This window comes from Glycine max, chromosome 7 (genome assembly GCF_000004515.6).
Source record: "Glycine max cultivar Williams 82 chromosome 7, Glycine_max_v4.0, whole genome shotgun sequence".
Lineage (NCBI taxonomy): Eukaryota > Viridiplantae > Streptophyta > Magnoliopsida > Fabales > Fabaceae > Glycine > Glycine max.
In genome coordinates, this window is record NC_038243.2 from 40,123,624 (window position 1) to 40,139,629 (window position 16,006).

General features: G+C 37.0%; 1 protein-coding gene across 4 annotated transcripts; it reads right to left on the reverse strand.

Annotated features, from left to right (window-relative positions):
* Positions 1–2,905: 2,905 nt before the first annotated feature.
* LOC102665141 (uncharacterized) lies at positions 2,906–15,357 on the reverse strand. Of its 4 annotated transcripts, none has more exons than XM_041017385.1 (7): positions 14,867–15,357; positions 13,975–14,199; positions 13,547–13,601; positions 12,699–12,772; positions 12,376–12,621; positions 6,200–6,369; positions 2,906–6,105 (listed from the first exon to the last, which is right to left on the reverse strand). In XM_041017385.1, the coding sequence occupies exon 7, from the start codon at positions 5,797–5,799 to the stop codon at positions 4,852–4,854; it is 948 nt and encodes a 315-aa protein (XP_040873319.1). In that variant the 5' UTR covers positions 5,800–6,105; positions 6,200–6,369; positions 12,376–12,621; positions 12,699–12,772; positions 13,547–13,601; positions 13,975–14,199; positions 14,867–15,357; the 3' UTR covers positions 2,906–4,851. The 4 variants fall into 4 exon arrangements, with proteins under 4 accessions (XP_040873319.1, XP_040873321.1, XP_040873320.1 ...); XM_041017387.1 differs by lacking the exon at positions 14,867–15,357 and having other exon boundaries at positions 12,376–12,435; positions 12,552–12,621; positions 13,975–14,657; XM_041017386.1 differs by lacking the exon at positions 14,867–15,357 and having other exon boundaries at positions 13,551–13,601; positions 13,975–14,655.
* Between the last annotated feature and the right edge of the window lie 649 nt (positions 15,358–16,006).

Below are 16,006 nucleotides of genomic sequence, written 5' to 3' on the forward strand. Positions count from 1 at the left end.
CTTTGTCACTAGTTGTGCCATATGTCAGCAAACTAAGACCGACCACCGACGTTCACCAGGCCTCTTGTGCCCGCTTCACATTCTGGCGCGACCATGGGAGGATCTCTCCCTGGACTTCATTGTGGGACTTCGTCCGTATCACGGTAACTCAGTCATTTTGGTGATTGTTGACCGTTTTTCGAAGGGTCTTCACCTAGGTACACTTCCACAACATCATACTGCCACCAGGGTTGCAAGATTCTTCATGGAGATCTCCGACAAGCTCCATGAAATGCCCAAAAGCTTGGTTTCAGACAGGGACCCGTTATTTGTGAGCCATTTTTGGCAGGAATTATTCAAACTCAGTGGCACCAAGCTCCGTATGAGCTCGGTATATCACCCCCAATCCGATGGGCAAATCGAGGTCATGAATCGTATTATTGAGCAATATCTTCGCGCCTTTGTGCATCAACAACCAGCCACCTGGGGCCGCTTTTTTATGTGGGCTGAATGGTCATACAACACTTCGATTCACTCGGCCACCGGCATGTCACCATACGAAATTACATTCGGGAAGAAACCGCCCTGTTTGCCACAGTACCTTGAAGGAACATCAAAGGTTGAAGCTGTTGATGAATGGTTCAATCAACGTGACAGGATCATTACCAGTTTAGTGAAGAAATTATCCAAAGCTTAGCAATGAATGAAGGGAGTTGCAGATCGCCGGCGCAGGGAAGTGATTTATGCTGAAGGTGACCAGGTATTGGTTCGGCTATGCCCTCACAGACAAACCTTTGCATCAGGTGGCACATATTCCAAACTTGCAAAAAGGTTTTATGGGCCATTTCCAGTCATCAAAAGGATAGGAGAAGTTGCTTATCAACTGCAACTGCCTCCAGATTCTCGCATTCATCCAGTGTTTCACTGTTCTTTATTGAAGCCATACCTTCCTTCGGCTAATGAAGTTCCCATTTCCTTACCAGCTATATCTGATGGCAATCAGCCCTGCATCACTCCGCTTGCAATTTTGGATACTAAATGGGAAGCTTCATCATCAGGAAAACAATTGATGGTTCTTATTCAATGGTCTGGACTATTTCTGGAGGATACATCTTGGGAGCTGTGGGAAGTCCTTAAGTGCGATTACAACCTTGAGGACAAGGTTGCTTTTGAAGCCTGCAGGGATGTTATGAACAAGGAAGCAACAACAACTATAGGGCACAATACAAAGCTCAACACAGAAGCTACAAAGGAAGAAGATGAATCAGGGGCAAAAAGGAGAAGCCATAGGCCACGATACCTGGAAGATTATGTGGCAAAATAATTTGAGTAAGCAACAAGCCAGGTTAGCATCATCTAGAAGCAATCCTCCAAGATCCTGGACCGTTAATGCTGTCCCCTGTGAGCAATACCAACAATTTCCGCAATTTTCCTCCAAGGCACAAAAGCCAAATTCTGTTAGGATTATATCTTCTATTGTATCTTCTAGAATCTGCATAGAAAGCTTATAAATGTAATTCTAATGGACAAGCTGAATAATACAAAACTTTATCCTTTCCCTCACCTTTCTCTGGAGGCTCTAGAACCTCAAATTCTAGAATACCACTGTGGGTCACATCAGAAACACAATATTTTTTTAATCTTGTTTAGCATTGTGAATTAAAAATATGATCTGAGTGATTGTTTGTGTCTTAAAGTACTTTTTACTCACAACTATGTCAGGGCAAGTATCTTAGCTCTTATATACCCTATCGGGCAATGTAAACGTTTGATCAGTTCCTTCCGAGGAAAGGAAACTGTGTAAGATATCACCTAATTTTAACTTCTACATGTTTTAATATTTGTTAATGACATTTATTTTTTGTAATATTTAGGATTTGGTAAATGTGTCTTATAATGATTAATTAGGATCACATGTCTTTTTAAGGTCAATTTGTTAATGCATTAAGTGTTTTTTTAGATAGAAGAATATGTAGATCTCAATTCAGATTAGAATACAATTTTGCTTTCTAAAATGAATTAATGGGCAAATGTGACCAATTACACCTTTTGACTTCATAAATATAATTGATGTTCACAACCGAAAGTGGATTTATGAGTTTGTTATTTTTACGTTTTCTCTAACAATGATGGTGTTAATATATTGCACTGTTGAAAAGACCATGATCGTTGTAAATTTTGTTCAGATCTCGAGGAGTATTCAAAGATCACGACCGTGATCAATTGAACACGATTGCAGTACACCTGAATACTTTTGATCGGTTCCTTAAAAGGAAAGGAGATTGCGTAAGATATAAACTATTTTTAACTTTAAAACTTTTGATATTTATTAGAAATCAAATTCACTTGCATGCTTGAATATTATATCCAGAAATATTATTTTCATGAACATGTTTGTTTGATATTTAGTAATTTTTTAAAAATAAAATTATCTGATTACCAAATTGAAAAAATAAAAGTAGAAAAAGAAAAGTGAAAGAATGAAATTGAAATAAATAATTATTATAAAAATTAGCTTCCATTAATATAAAATATCCACATTTCAATGTGAAAACAATAAATAAGATAAATGAGAAGACTCTATATTCTTTAGAATCAACAATTTTTAAAAAATATTATTTTAAAACTTATACCAAATATAGAAATGAAATATTTTCAACTTTACTTTCCCAAAAATCCTTTTTCATTGAAAGAAACAACCATAGCCTAAATTAAGAATCTTGATTCTTCAAGACGCAGCAAATTGCAAACGCTATACTAATCAATTGGTTGCTTGGGGAAAGAAATTGGTCATCATATCTCTATTACCCTTTTACTAACTTTACATTCCTTTAAATGCTTTGATAAATAAGCAGCAGCCCCATGACTTTCAACAGGCATAATTCCTTTCCTTTGCCACACATTTATTAATGGTCATATTTGCACTATAAAATTGCTCCTGTGTTCAGACCATAGCCGTTACACCTGATCGAGCTTGCCATAAGGAGCTAGTCAATGCTTCCCAATAATAGCCACAGTGCTTCACGAAATTGCTAGTCCTAATGCACTGATTGCATAAGCTGATTTTTCTTTACCACTTTATACTAAATTACTTTAAATATACTTTTGTTCTTTACGGTGATTTTTGTAGTATGAAAAAATACAAGAAAATAGTTCAGAAAAATATTTCTTGGAAATAAAAAGCACCTAACCTTCATTAATATCACATTCCCACATTAACCAGTTCAACGTAGTGAAACACATTTCATTAAAAAAGTATCAACTTTTTTTTTCGGTGGCAATTAAAAAAGTATCAGTTCTATATGTTGAGATTATGGAGCCCACAAATGGCCCTGGGCTTTGAATAGTTTGAAGCAATACACATTTTTACAGCATAAACCGTAGACTTAAGTACTACATGACATCTGTCACTATTCTATTCTTAAAGTAGTTGGCTTGCCTCATTTATCATGTGTAATTTCATTTCATTTTGACATGTGGATTGCATTTTAAATTATAAATTATAAACACAACATATTATTACTTATAATTTCTCTTAAGTATTTATCATATTTCAATTTTTTCTCTCGTCTCATTTTTATTTTATTTTTCTCCCCATCTCTCTCTCTCCATATTCTATGAAATCATTTATAACATATATTGTCATTTTATTTTTCTCTCTTTATCTATATCTTACTTCTCCTCATCCAATAAAAGAACACAAGTATATGCTCATCTTTTTTCATTTTTGTCCATTTATTATCTTTTATTACATTACTTTATATCATCTACTATATTTATACGTTCCTTTTTTTTTTTTTATCTCTATCTCTAAATGTGAAATAACAAAGTGCCTATACATCTTTTTTCATGACAAATATCATTTCATTTAGTCCACTCACTCTCTCACATGGCTACGCCCATTTTCTCTTAAATAATTATTGTCATAACTTCCAATGATCCTTAAATATACTTCGCCATTCTACACCATATTTGCACATTGTTGAGTTTGCTTTTATTAAATTCATTTTACAATAATTTTTTTTGCTAATTTTAAAAATACTATAATCTCCATATATAGTTTATGCATTTTAATTTTAATTTTATTTTTCCATGCAACAAACGGAAGTTACGCTAGTTCAGATTAAAGAAATAATATCCAGCCTGCCTCTGTCAGTTTCCTCATCACCATTTTTAACAATTTTAGTTCACCTTCATAAGCTTTAGACCTTTGGTGGAAAATGTTTGAATGGGTTCAGGCTATTTTTCACACCAAACAGGTTTGGAAATTGTAATCCCTACCCCCTCAAGAATAGAATTTTATGGAGACTTCATTTAAATTTTTTATTTATAACACTTTACAAGCTTGCAGTACAGTGTACACTTAGTCATAAATGGTCAAGTTCCTTTGCAAAATAGTTTAGCAAAATATGCCACTGCAACATATACATCTGTGATCTGCCACACCAATTGTGTCTGTCTAGTGTCTGGTGCGGATATATGTACATCTATTTTTTTCTTTGTTCATGAGAAAGTTGTTACTGGGAGATATTTTGATTATCCTAGTCCCTAATATATAAGAAATAATTATACACTTTTCTTTGCGTATTATTACTAGGAGAAACATGATACATAATTGAGTATTATTAGAAAATTATACACTTTTCTTTCGCAAATAAGAAAATTTTAGAAAAATGAAAAATAACACAAGTGATATGACAGAAAAATAGAGGGAAAAATAGCGTATGAATTATTATATAACTTTACTGTATGAATATAATATTTCGTATAACTGCTGATAGAAAAAAAAAACATTTGATAATATAACATTTTTCTCGGATGGTTATGAGTACTCTTCTAAAAGCTTCCATGACTTTCACTTTCTCTCACTTATCATTTTCTATTAGCTAGACCCAAACAATCGGGGCCTACATGAGTACCCTGAGGTACAATTGTAATCCTCATTATCATCTTCCATTTGCAACAGCAAAAATTGTCTATTAGGACATTTATGATTAAAAGAGAATTTCTCATACAAAAATAACACAATCCTTTTTCCCTTCTCAACTGCATTTCAGCAGGAGTAATCTTTTTTACATTCGAGGACCGAATTGGAGGGCCTGATGGAGTAGGTAAAAGCGAAAGTAAACTGGATTTAATTTGCGTTTTTGGTTGAGCATTAATAGAGATTGGGGTAGAAGAAATTTGGGAATATTTGTGACTATAGGAATTTTGAAATGGCTTATAAACATGACCATATTTTTCTTCAAAAATTTTAGCTAAAACAACTGCACGCAATAAGGTAGGAGGGCACATAGCAACAACATCTCTTCTAATATCAGGATTTAAACCACTAATGAAACAATTAAGGAGAGCCTCATTACTTAATCCCAAAGATCTATTAGCTAGAGACATAAACTTGAGGTAATAATCTGATACCAAACCTGTTTGTTGAAGCTTGAAGAGCTCAGCCATTGGACAATCAAAAGGTGAAGGACTGAATTGAGACTCTAGAGCATGAGTCAATTCAGACCAAGTAGACACCAGAGATAATTTCTGTGACATCTGGAACCATGCCATTACATCCTTATCAAAATGCATCGCCACAATATCCACTCTAGACGTATCAGGAGTATTATGATAAGTAAAAAATTTCTCCGCCTTGAAGATCCACTCCATCACCGGTGTTGTTCCATCAAAGTGAGGAAATCCAAGTAAGATCTCTTTAACAGGCAAAGAAGCATTAATCGATATCATCGGGGAGCCATTGTTTGGAGAACTTCCAGGAGGTTGAGAAGCATTCTGCAATAATAGATTCATCGCTAACCGAATTTGATCCATAGAATTCTAGATCCGAAACATCTTATCATTTTGCTCTTGGTAACACATATCCATCGTTTAACCGAGACGACGAATATCATCCGAATGTGTACGAATTTCTGTTTGCAAATCCTTCAAACGCGTGTTCTCAGCCATGAAAGCATAGTGAAAGCACCAATGAAACAATTCAATTATGCAGCAGTAGTTTATTACTTTGAATGGAGAACAAAAAATCAACGATAAGCTACAGAAACAGCGAGGCAACGAAGTAGAGGAAGAACGATGATCGCAGCACGCTCCTCGGCCGTATCCCGGCAACAGAATCACCTAAGAGGAAGGGGTAAGGTGAGAGAAAGGAATAACAGGGAGAAGAAGCAAACTCTCAGCAAAGAAGAAGTAGACAACAAAGGAAGGGAATCACCTAAGAATGATCCTACAATGTGTAATCCTCCAGATTTATATTCTCCCTCCTCAACCTTGTGCTACGCCTGCCTCCCTCACTTTGCGGATCCTGAGCCACGTGTCCCTCCCTTCTAACAGAATTTCATGCCACATCTCCTTCCTTCTTTATGCACGTTACAATCTAACACGCTAATATGTGGAGCCCAAAGCCCAACACCCAACACCAATTACATGTCATTTTTCTAATCCACTTAATAACATGTCAATTTTTGGATTTAATAGATAATTCTTTAAAAAAGAGAGAGATAATATTTTGTATAATAAAGTATTATATTTTAATAATATTATTTATTTTGAAATATATCACAAAATATGCCTTTGTTTAAGTTATATATTTCTTTTAGTCTACTATTTAACTATATAAAATGTCAAAATTGTTATATTACACTAATAAATAGGATTGATCCGATTTTATCCCTAATTTACAAAATGTTGATTGGATTGGAATTAGGATTCTAGCAAATGACCCTAACAATATGGATTAATTCATAAAATATAACTTGTAAATGATTAATTTCTAAAATCTAATGGAGACCAAATGGTTAATTTCCAGTCACATAATTGACATATCATTACCATGTTAGAGATAAGGGGAGCAACACAAAGACTAAGTTTTGGAGCTCAAAGAAGTTTTATCTTTTTACATGTCCACTTTGAGTAACATTTGTATTGATTGTTACAACTTAGTCTCCATCTTTTCATATGTACATCATGCATAATCATGTAGAGGTAGGAAGATTGTTTCTAAAGTTAGAAACTTCTTCAGTGCATAAAACTCTCTGTTTTAATTGATTGCAAGGCTGATCGTAATCTATTACACAAGTGTTTATAGCTTGTAGAGAGATTCTAGTTTCAGTTTAATTGATTACTATAATGGATTACATAGTTCATTTGAGACCATGTCTAGTTTTTCATGAGTCTCTGCTTTAATCGATTACCAGGTGATCGTAATCGATTACTTCGTTCTTAAAGGTGTTCCTAGAAGTGATCAAGAACACTTTAATTGATTACATCAAGAATCTAATCGATTATATTGTTCTTGAAAGTTTTCCAAATATTTGAAAGAACACTTTAATCGATTGAAATGATAATATAATCGATTACTTCTTTGAAATAATCGATTACATTGGATATTTAATCGATTACAGACGGTTATAATTATTTTCTTTATAAATAACCACCTTGTGTTCTCACTTTGAAGGAAGAAAAGAGAAGAAAAAATGCTTAGAATAAGTGTTCGACTCAACTTCTAGACTTTGTCTTTCCTAAAACTCTCATGGTAAGAAGTGAGTTGTGAATTACTTGTGAGATCAAGAAGAGACTCATTCACTAAGCAAAGGTTCTTGCGTGTGATTGATCAAGTTGTTTCTCTCTTTGACTCAAGTTTTTCGTGTGTTTTGCATGTTGTTAGCATATGCATGAATTTCTGAAGGTATGCCAGAATAGATTTTTCTAGTTTAGGCTAAGGGTAGGTTTCTCTTAGGCTCTTATTCACAAAGGACACTAGAGTTGGGTACCTTAGTCTCTTTTTCTGGGTAGGAACTAAGATTGATTGTGATTGCATGTAAAAATTCTATATGCATAGTGGAAATCTAATTCAGTTTGAATTAGACAATTGGAGTAATTTCTCTAGAGATAGAGAGTGAGCTAGTATAAAAATTGGTGTATAGCTTCTCTTGATCTTATCTTTCTTTCTCATTGTATTCTTGATCATTTTGCTGAAGTTTAAAGAAAATATCTTTTTGAATAAGACAATGAGCAAAATGGATGACCCTGCCTTGTCCTGGTATCAATGGATGTCTATGAACGAGTTTCTCAATTCCTAGCCAGCTATGCTTTAAGCCTTGGAATCCTGGTTCGTACCTTCCTTCTACAATGACCCCGTCACCGTGCTCTTTAAACTTCAGCAAAAAGGAACAGTGAACGATTATCTCACTAAGTTCAAGAGGTTGGTCAACCGAATCGTGGGTTTAGCATCCCCTTTCATCCTCAGCTGTTTCATTTTCGGATTGACGCTTGAGCTCCGTTGTGAAGTCCAAGCCCTCCAACCATTATCTCTCCCTCAAGCCATGGCATTGGCCAAATTGCAGAAAGATAAAAGTCACAATCGTTGTCACAGCTTCCGCCCTCACTCGTTCTCTCTGTTACTGCCTGCACCTTTGGGCCCTGTACCGACAGCCGCTCCGCGCTTTCCCATCAAGCGCCTTTCGATGGAGGAACTCACTATACGTCACGACAAAGGGTTATGCTATCACTGTGACGAGAAATGGATTCTCGGTTACTGATGCAAACCCCGCCTCCACCTCCTTATAGCAAATGAGGAAGGCGACCCCCCTGATGGTGACATTTCTCGTAAAGATTACCCTGCCTCACCTACTGCTTCGGATGACCCACCTGAAGTCCCAAGGTTCTCACAAATAAGCCTAAACGTGTTATCTGGCATGCCTGCTCCAAAAACCTTCAAATTTTTTGGAACTATCGCCCACCATTATGTCATTATTCTCATAGATAGCGGTAGCATGCATAACTTTGTGCAATCTCAAGCCGCAAAGTTCCTTAATCTTCCATCTACCCTTTGTGTAATGGTTGGCAATGGCAGCACCCTTGATTTTGATACCTCTTGTCCGCAAATCCCCATTGATATTCAGGGACACACATTTACAATCGACCTTTTCTCGTTACCCCTCAGTGGTGCGGATATAGTATTCAAGGTTCAGTGGCTCAAATTACTGGGCCCTATCACCACCGACTATGTAACCCTTACCATGACCTTTTCATATTTGGGCCAGCCCATATCACTTCAGGCTGATGTTCCCTTCAAGCCCACTATAGCCTCAGCGCAACAAGTTAAGAGGCTAGCTCACACCCACAACATTTCAGCCTTATTCCACATTACCCACATACCAGACCAAGCCCACTTTTATTCTCTTCGCACCCCTGACCCAGACACCTCCACCCCACCTACCATAGACCTTCTTTTTTGTCATTTTGACGACATTTTCCAGGAACCCAGCCAACTCCCACCTCACCGAAATATTGCCCACAACATTCACCTCGTCCCTAACTCGACTCTGGTGAACATCAAAACTTATCATTACCCTTATTGCCAGAAAAATGAACTCGAAACGTAGGTGGCTTTGCTCTTGAAGGCTGGACTGATCCAGCCCAGTTATAATCCCTTTTCTTCGCCAGTCTTACTGGTAAAGAAGAAGGATAGTAGTTGGCGGTGTTGTGTGGACTACCGGGCCCTCAATGCAATCACCACGAATGACCATTTTCCTATGCCAACCATAGATGAACTTCTCGATGAGCTCGGTCGTGTCACCTAGTTTTCTAAATTGGATTTGCAGCAAGGATTCCATCAGATACGAATGGCAGAAGTAGACATTCCTAAAACAACATTCTGCATACATTAGGGCCATTGTGAGTTTAAGGTAATGCCTTTCGGGCTTTGTAATGCTCCATCAACCTTTCAGGCCACCATGAATGATCTCCTTCAACCATTTTTTGCTGAAATTCATGGTGGTATTTTTCGATGACATACTCATTTGTAGTCCTTCCTACTCCTCTCACTTGGAGCATTTGGAGGTCGCTCTTTCTGCACTTTCACGAGGCAAATTTTCCTTGTGTCGCACTAAATGCTTATTCGCTGTACAAAAACTCAACTACTTAGCCCACATCGTATCTCCTCAAGGTATCTCCTCCGATCCTGTCAAAATTCAGGTGATGCTTGATTGGCCATCCCCATCATCTCCATCATAGTTGCAAGGATTTTTGGGCCTTACAGGTTTTTACCAGAAGTTTGTTCGAGGTTACGCCACCGTAGCCGCACCATTGATAGTGCTCTTGCGAGAGGATCAGTTCCTTTGGAATCCTACCTCTCAGGTCACCTTTGACAAACTCAAGTCACTAATGGCGGAGGCACAACCATGGGAGCTATTTTGATGCAAAATTCCCATTTGTCTTAGCGATATCAGATTTCACCATCCCATTTGTCTTGGAATCTGATGCTTCTGGCACAACCATGGGAGCTATTTTGATGCAAAATTCCCACCTCATTGTATATTTTAGTAAGGCATTCTTCCCCAAACTCCAAAAGCTTCAACTTATGTTCGCAAACTCCATGCAATTACCGTCGCGGTTCGTAAATGGCACCATTACCTTCTCGGTCACCCATTTACAATCCTCACAGACCATCGAAGCCTGAAGGATCTCATGTCCAAGGTGATCCAAACTCCAGAGCAATAGACTTATTTGTCTAAATTGCTCGGGTTTGATTACACTATTCATTATAAATCTGGACCCAGCAATATAGTGGTTGATGCTTTGTCACGTGTCATAATTCCAGCCACCTCCTTCATGTATACATTATCAATGCCAAATTTTGTCTTCCTCGAACAACTTCGTCGTTCCTTGCATGACAATGACCTGTATGTTGAATGTTTGCAACAAGTGCGTCTCGAACCCAAGTCACTCCCTGGGTTTTCAATCGAAAGTGACCTTCTATTTTTTCAGGTAAGATTTGGCTGTCGACGGATAATCCCTTCACTACTCTGCTGATGGATGAATTCCATAAAACCCCATTAGGTGGCCACATGGGTGTCGCCAAAACATTACATCACCTCCAGGCCAATTTTGTCTGGCCCCAAATGCGTAAGGCTGTCCATCAATATGTGGCACAATGCACCATTTGTCAACAAACCAAGTATGAACCAAAGAAGCCGACGAGTCTCCTTCAGCCTCTACCTATTCCATCATCTTTATGGAAGGATCTAACACTGGATTTATCACTGGCTTACCCTCCTCTAATGGGTTTATGACTATTCTGGTGGTTGTTGATAGATTCTCGAAAGGTGCCTACTTCAATGCGTTACCACCTCACTACACAGCCCACCGAGTCGCCGTCCTCTTCCTCGACATGGTGTGCAAATTACATGGATTTCCCCAAAGTTTGGTTTTGGATTGCGACCCCCTTTTCATCAATGCATTTTGGTGTGACTTGTTTCGACTGAGTAGAACTAAGCTTCGAATGAGTACAACCTATCATTCATAATTCAACGGCCAAACAGAGGCACTCAATTGCACCTTAGAGCAATATCTCCGCTCTTTCGTCCATGATCGACCACACCAGTGGCACAACATCTTATCTATAGCAGAATGGTCCTATAACACCTATGTACATTCCGCCACCGGTTTTTCTCCCTTCGAGGTCACCTATGGTCGCCCACCGGCGTCAATTCCTCACTATTTACAGGGCACTTCCCTAGTGGAGGTCGTGGATTCAATACTTTCCACCGGGTCTGCCATTCACTCGACCTTGCAACGTCGTCTTCATAAAGCTCAGGCGGCTATGAAGACCATTGTTGAAACCCACCGCCGTGATGTCCAGTTTTTGAAAGGCGATTAGGTTTTTGTCTGCTTATGATTATATCGTCAAACTTCAGTCAAAGCCGTATATACTAAGTTGTCCAAAAGGTATTATGGCCTATTCTTGGTTGAGGAGCGTATCGGCCCTGTAGCGTACCGCCTTCAATTGCCTACCAATTCCAAAATCCATCCTGTTTTCTACGTGTCCTTACTAAAATTACACCAGGGCCCTTTCCCTGACATTCCAGATTCATTGCCACCTTTGAGTTCCGACAATCACCCAATTGTGAAACCCCTACAAATACTAGACTCCAAATGGGACTCTTCCACTAATCCACCATCTAAACTAGTTCTGGTACAATGGACTGGTTTGGCACCAGAAGATACAAGTTGGGAACAGTGGGACAACTTGTGTGTCACTTATAACCTTGGGGACAAGGTTAGTTTCGAAGACGGAGGGGATGATAGCAATAACAATAGCCTAGTAACAACTAACAGACCCCGAAGGACCACCAGGAGACCAACACACCTTTCAGACTACCCATAAGGTTCAGCCTGCCAACAAAATATACTACTATTTCCACTACTGGGTTGTTACCACCCATTCAGTTAGGCTGTATTAGCAATTCTATTATAACAAACTCTTCCATTATATTAGCTAATGTATCCATTATATATAGAGATACTGTGAATAAGATTGGCAGCGAATTATCATCAAGCTTATTACCTTATTTCTTTTCTGCAATTAGTAGTCATAACAGTAGTTACCTGTGACCATTGCCAACATTTTCCCTTGCTTGCTGCCAAAGCTGCAGCTAATTCTTAAGCCTGTTTAATTATTGTTAGCATAACAACACATTACAATATATGTCAGGAAATCAGCAGTTGCACAACACATTAATAATTGGCATATATTGATGAGACTGAACCAATGAAGAGATCACCATCTATCTGGGGCACGATTAATCTTTGCTTCAATAGCAGCAGCATTTATTCCTTCAGTCAAGTCAAGGGCTGCAAGGGGGGAAATTTATCAAAATAGAGAAAAATTATCAAGTGAAACACATGTCATCACAATCATAGAAACTTACTCATGACCTCTACTTCCTCCTTGTAATCATTGTATTCTCTCAAAGATGGAAGATCATCTTGATGTTTATTGAATCTATAAATTTCCAGTCAAGTAAGCAGAAATGAATGATTGAATGAATTTAATATAACACGCGGCCCTCAAAGTGAGAGAATTAAGATGCTGAATATAGTGATATGGTACTTCTTTCTTTTATACAAAATGTTCAAAAATAGTAAAGACTTTCAGATTAATGACAACCAAATCTTTAATGTTACATCTATTCAATTATATGATTGATTATAATACTAGGTGGCTTCTCAGCAGTTGGAAGAAAGCAAAAGTTTCTGCATTTTATGCCATTTCCTATGCTCCTGCTTTCTCACCCACTTAACTAACCTGAGTAAATAACATGGCCTCGTTTTATGTTTCACAATTAGACCCTTTAGCAATGAATTGGCATATATTGAGTAAACGTGTACAGATTTATCATATTTGATAAATTTATTTGAAATTGCTTTATGAAAAATCAGTAGTGAAGTAGTACATGCAGCCATGTGATAACTGATAAGCACACCATTGAAACTAACCAAAGAAAGAGGAAATGAAAGAAATTAATGAATACTACCCAACAAAAATTCTATTGTAGTAATGTATAAATTTTGCTAACTGTTGCAACTTCAATAATGTTTCATCCAGAACTTAAAATAACACATGATTTATCGAAATTCTGCAGCACTATACTAGTCAAAATACATTTGCACCATTTTGATATAAGTTGAAACACACTAGACATGGCATATCTAGTATTTCTCATGTCACATATATGAAGCAAGGAAAGAAGATACAGTGGGAAAGAAAAATATTTACATACTAAGACCGCCACCATTTTGCCTCCGCCAACTTTGTGTTACCTCTCCTTATTCTGACATGAAATCAACAAGTTAAGCGAATATTAAAATGCAATGGAAACATATTCATGCAAACAAGATATGTTAAATCTAGTTAAAAAAACCTCAACTGTGGAAGAATAAGGAGGGACAGTATATCAACAATTAAATAGGTTATATAAACTCAAAAAAGTCCCCCTTCTTCCCTTGGATTTTAAAGCCTTACAGAAACAAATTTGAGATGTTTCTAATAAACAATTCTTATAAGTTACAACATGTATACTAAATGATGCCATGAATCCTACCTCCCCCATTGACATATTCAAACATGGCCAATGGAGATATAAAATAAAGATTGAATATAACAACCCATTAGTTAAAAAAATTGAAAAATAATAAAATTAGTACTTTTCGTCTTCGGGAACTTCTTCAAGGAAGTCACTAAGTGGCCTCACATACAGCGACAGACTTATAATGTTTGTATAAAACGAATGAACTGCAGAGCCAGTTCAACCTATGGCAGTCACTTCATAACCATTTTCTTCAAGAAGTGTTATATTTTTGTACTATAACACTAAGCCCCAAAGCCTCCTCCATGAACAAGGACAAGATAATTGGTCTCAACTTTTTAACCTGTCAAATTGAAAAGCTGTGTGTATAAGTTAAAGAAAACACAGGAAAAAAGATGATACAAAACGGATAAAATTGAGAACTCTTAATATTTGAATTAAAAACAAATAACATGATGATTTTTCATCCTATAATTGGCAAAGATAACCTGAAGGTGTTTAAGTAGAACATTCTTTTGCTACATAGCAGGGTTTTTTTTAATATAAAATTTAACTAGGAAAATGACACTACATTTACAGCCTCATGTCAGGAAGAACAACATTGGATCCATCTGAGTTTTAATGTCATTTTATTAGAAACAGTGATAGAAGAGACAAAACAAGAGTACCTTCAAAGCTACACCTAACTTTTAGTAAAAATACGCTGGACACATTTTTTTGAAATAAACTCTTATTCACAAAATTTTATGGGTTCCATGTCTTATTTATTTAATCAACCTCACGATTTTGTAACTTTCAATAAATTTAAACCAATAATTGAGAGTGTGTTGGAAGGTGTGTTAGGTAGTCCCCTCTTTCCCTAATTATCCCAAACCCCAGTTACTAACTACTAATTAACTCTTAACTCCCTCAGTCCCTCACCTAACAAAATCTATGAGATCCACGCATGGTTTATCAACTAGTTTATTCCACCTGAAAAATCTGAATAAATGTGTATACTATCAACCTACCAATGTCCAATAAGCGCTGTGCATTGTGCAATAATGTATAAAAGCTTTCCACTACGCATATCATTCCACGTAGCCATTGGAAGCATGAAGCATATTGCCATTTGGTGAGACATTAGATAACTAAATAATACATGAAGTGTTAGAAGATATATGAAATATATCATGAAACAGCATCAATAATGTAGGGAATTCATTCTTGTAGATAAATACCCGAACACTTAAGTAAGGCCTGGTAATAATTTTCAAGACATTCCACCCAGCATAAGGTGTTGGCAGCAAATGAGTCAGGAAAATAAGGTGAAACTGTGGCAATTGAGTTATAGTTTCTTCATGATGTACACACACATGCATCCAGTATTCTTATATACAAACTTCATCATGAACCATGAGGACTTAACATATAATTCTAAGAGAGAAACCAAACAGACACACAGATTTAGCGAATTTTTTTGACTAAAATGGATGATTTAGAAAAACAATATACGGATGTAGTGCAGTTTCGAAACAGTTTGGCATAAGTTGTTGCGCCACTCAGTACTTTTTTATATCGGTTATAGAACAACCGATGTAAAAAGTATGACAACAACATACAGTCATCGCTCCCACTGCAGGACAAAAAAATAAATTTTACATCGCAAAAGCAACCCCTGCAATGTAAATTGGTTACAAAGAACATCCTTTGAGTACATTGTTTTTGAGAACCACCCATTTTCGTGAAAAAGTCTGGATTTCCGACCTGCATGTAGTGGCCAACGACAAAGAAGGCGGTGTGAGAGAGGTGCTTTCTCTTCGAGCGTACGCCGGATAAATATATCCATAGGCTTTGACAGCACTGGAGACAGAAAGAATGAAACACAATGCAGTATTTTGGAATATATATTACGAGAATAAAATAAGAAGTTTCATTATATATTGTTTCAACCATGAAGTGGATCACCTAGCATGAGTTTTGTTATATAAGATATTAAATAGTTAGATTTTTACAAAACGTCTCAGAATATTTTCCACTTAAATAAAAACAAACGCCCCTGGTCGACTTCCCCTCTCACTCAACAGTACACACACAAACATGTTCACATTCAAATTAGAATCAAAATCGACTACGCGAAGACGCCGTTGTGAAACTCCTTCATCGCGGGG